Genomic DNA, 4192 nt, shown 5'->3' on the forward strand with positions numbered 1-4192 from the left:
TCTACGCATGTGTAAATCGTGTTTTTTGCGTGAATTATATTTGAGACTAATCTGCTTCCATACCTAAATACAATTGGGTAAACTGTCAGTGGGCGGGTTTCACGAACCAAAACATAGACCCACATTCGACCCAGAATGCACATTTTCAAAGGAGAAAAACTGAGTGTAGCATTGTTTTTCAGACAAACAAATATGTTTCTTAAATATCTGCAAGCATATTATGGTATTTTATGCTTTAGTAGAGTCAAAAACTTACATAAAGCACCTTTAACAAAATAATAATAAAAAAAGTTTACTATGGTAAATACTATAAAACAACAACAACAACAATATCTGTTCAGCTATTCAGTATGAATTCACATTGCAAGAACCATTCTTAAGCCATTCTTTTCTGCAAACCACTTAAACTGTCAGTGATGTAAGGCTGAAGAAACAAGAGAACTTTAAATGGCTTCATGTTAACTAAAATCTGTTAACAAGAGAGATGTCATAAATTCATTTTCTTAGGCTGGACACTTACTTCCCTCCAGTCCTTTTTCTACTCGTTCCGCTAAGTTGAAGGAAAGGGTGTTGAAGCAGCTTCTAATAATACAGCACATGAGTCAAGTCTTTGCATATATCATGCAACATTCTTTTTACTGTAGCCTCATTACCGCCAATGAACAGTCAAATGCACTGGCTTGAATTCACTATTACGCACTGAATGCAATGCAGAGTCAAAGTTATCATTAGCAAAACAAATTACCATATTATTAATTAAAACATGATTAGCAGTGAAAGAAGCAGTGAGACTTTTTCAATCAAGCAACATTCTTTACTAGCTACAAACTGAGTTGAATATACAGAATTTTTGATAGATTAACAGTTCTTATACAATGATTTAAAGGAATTAGGACAAAAGGTAAATCATACAAGTCAAAGCACTTGGACTGAATATTCTGTTTCATTTGGTTGAATATAGGTTATTACTTTGGAGATTTGATAGGCAGCAAGTACGTGATTATAAGGCACAAATGAAGGATATGACACTGATTGTCGTCCTTTACAGCTGTGGTTATACCTAATGCAACGGCATGCTGTCAATTCCCTTGTTTTGGTTAAAAATTACAAACAGACAAACAGTGCAGAAAGAAAAAAAAAATCATATTAATATAGTGCCATCTGCTGGTGCAACAAACAAATACTTGGTAAGATCTCATACAGGCAATAATTGTCTTTAAAAAACATCTTTAACAAATGCAGTACATGGTAAAATTGCATTGCTTTTTGGGTGTATCTTTTAAAATAAGTTACTCTTTTTGCAATACATAATTAACAACATTACATTATGAGACACAGAATGAGGTAAAATACATAAGTGCAAATTGTAAATGCATTTCACTTTTGCAGGTGTCAAGATTCAAGTTTTCTAGAAAAAAAAGGATCCCTGATAAGGAGAATCAAATCACAGTTTTACACAATTTCCCAACATGCACCTGTTTTTTTTTTCTTTTTCTTCTTCTTCTTCCCAACTGCACATACTGGTATTATATTTTCTAGTTGAACTTCAACAATCAAATGGGAAGGAGGAAAGGAGAAAAGACAGATGATAAATAAGAATACATAATAAAAGTAAAAAAAAAAAAATAAAAAAAAAAATAAAAAAACATTCGCAACATGCATCATTTTAAATCAGATGCAACTTAAAGTGCATCACGTCAGAAAAGCTTCTTTTTTTTTCCATGGGGAACTCATGCTAGTTGCATATGTCTTCTTATGACATTTTCAAGAAACATTTCCATTTAATGATTTAATATCAACAATATTGTAATGTAACCATACATAATAACCAAAACCTTTAATACATCTAAGTGTACACAAGTTTACAATTTTCTTGGATGAAGTATATATGGCATTTTCAAGGTATTTTTAAATAAATTAATAGACCGGGCAAAAAAGACAGACAAAACTGATAAAATCTGAATACAGGAGCAACACAAAATCAACCTGATCTGTCTCAGATATTCTCAGTCTCTAGGAATTCTGATGGATCCGTCAGACTTTGACATTGCTGCCCGTATTTAGGAAGCCCATTAGCTGTGCCTTTCTTATTCCGCTTCTCAAACTTCTCAGTGATCTCTGCTAGAGTCCTTCCTTTGGTTTCAGGCAAAGTGAAACTGATGAAAAGACATGCCGTCACACAAACTCCACAGAAGGGGATGAAGCAGAACTGTCCCAGACCCTTAACTATGAATGGAAACGCCATTCCTATGAGGAAGAGGTTAAGCCACATCATGGAACCGGCAACCATGTAAGCTGCGGGACGTGCCATTTGGTCAAAGATCTCGGCGGGAAGGATCCCGGTGACTCCTGCGGGACCCATGCCGAAGCTCAAGATGTAGGCGAACATGCAGACCATACTCAGATAGGGCATGCCGGCCACTTTGCCCTCCAGCGAAAGGGCGACAGTGAAGACCACCGCCCAGCAAGCCATGAGCAGATACCCGCCTGCGAGGAGCAACCTGCGGCCAACGCGCTCGATCAGGAGATTACACACCAGAGCAGATGTGAACTCGCAGGCACCCGTGCCAATCGTGACATACTGAATCCTGTCCGCTGGAATACCGACTTCTTGAAAGATATAGGAGGCGTAAAAGTAAATGGAATCATTCCCACACAACATCATGGCACTGCTGGCAACCATTACGGTGCAGAGCTGCCTGCGAAGACTTCGGTCACCGAACAGCTCCCACAGCGTTTTGGCACGGGCTTCACCTGCTCCTGCCCGCTCCTGGAGGATCTCTTCCATCTCTTCAGTAAAAACGCTGCATGCTCGGAGGCGTTTCAGGGCTTGACCGCATGCCTCTCGGTCTCCTCGGTCGATGAGCAGGTAACGTGGGCTCTCTGGAAACCAGGGCAAAGTGACCAGCTGCACTAGGCCGGGGAGAGCATTGCTCGCCAGCAGATAAGGCCAGAGAGATTCACTCCCCAAAACTTCAGTCAGACCCGTTACCTGGCCCATCAAGATCCCAAAAGCAGTGAAAACCGCAGAAGAAAAGGCAACGGCACCTCTCAGGTGCTTAGGTGCACTCTCTCCGAAGTACATGGGCTGGACATTCATACTAACCCCAGCATTGACCCCCACCAGCAGACGAGCAAGGATGATCATCTCAAAAGAGCCAGCGGAGCGACTGCACAGAGCCAGGATTGCGCTCACAAAAAGGAAGCAGTTGTTTAGCAGCAGTGCACCTTTACGTCCGCACTTAATAGCCATTGGGCCGGCAAGCAGGGATCCCAGAAGTCCTCCAAGTGAGTAAATGGAGACAATGAAGGTCCATATTAGTGTCACCTGACTGGACTCAAGAGCAGTTCCCCATCTCTTCATACAGGTCTCATTAATGAACTTCTGCACATAAGCTGTGGGTGCATTAATGATTGAAATATTGTAGCCATACTGAAAAGTGCCACCAATGGCTGCTGAGCACACAGTTAATGCAAGAGTGCGCGTGCAACCTCCTCGCTTCACAGTGTCATTCATTTTTTTTTTTTTTTTTTTTTTTTACTGTTTATATAGTCAGAGGAAAAACAAGCAACTCGCATGTAAAGTCTGTGCCATTATTAAGCAATTATATACATATATAAAGCAATTCTAGCTGAAATACACACGTGCAGATCCTGGTGATCTCCTGTCATTGAACAGAGTGATGCAGACCGAACTTCCTGAAAAATGACGTCAGTCTGTTGGTATTTCATGATAAGAGTCCCTTTTCAGGATACATCAATACAGTTCAGATGAACGCTGTATAATGGCACAACCGTGAAAAAAAAACTATACATAACTGATTACATGTAATCTGGATTAAGTAATCAGATTCCAAAAATTAAGTACTTGTAATGAGATTTAATAACATTTTTAAAATACTTTATTATTTAGACTACAGTTACTTTTATTGATTGTATTACATATTATTCATACAATAGCAATAAATTGTTCATAATTAGTTGATTCTCCCTAATTTTATTATTATTTTTTTTTTTATCTTTTAAATGTTCCTTTCGAAAATAGCCTACTGCTTATATACACTCAGAAAGTCTTCCAGTTTTGTGGACATTCACACAAAGACCAGTCACTAGTCAGCATTTGACCAATGGATTTACAAAAATCATTACAAGCTTTAGAAGTGTTTCTACATTGCATCAACTACTGATGAAC

General features: G+C 38.9%; 1 protein-coding gene across 1 annotated transcript; it reads right to left on the reverse strand.

Annotated features, from left to right (window-relative positions):
• Positions 1–523: 523 nt before the first annotated feature.
• On the reverse strand, positions 524–3728 carry LOC109060010 (solute carrier family 2, facilitated glucose transporter member 11). Its single transcript, XM_042734927.1, has one exon. The coding sequence runs from the start codon at positions 3515–3517 to the stop codon at positions 1997–1999; it is 1521 nt and encodes a 506-aa protein (XP_042590861.1). The 5' UTR covers positions 3518–3728; the 3' UTR covers positions 524–1996.
• Between the last annotated feature and the right edge of the window lie 464 nt (positions 3729–4192).

The sequence above is a fragment of the Cyprinus carpio genome, chromosome B12 (assembly GCF_018340385.1).
Source record: "Cyprinus carpio isolate SPL01 chromosome B12, ASM1834038v1, whole genome shotgun sequence".
NCBI classification, from domain to species: Eukaryota; Metazoa; Chordata; class Actinopteri; order Cypriniformes; family Cyprinidae; genus Cyprinus; species Cyprinus carpio.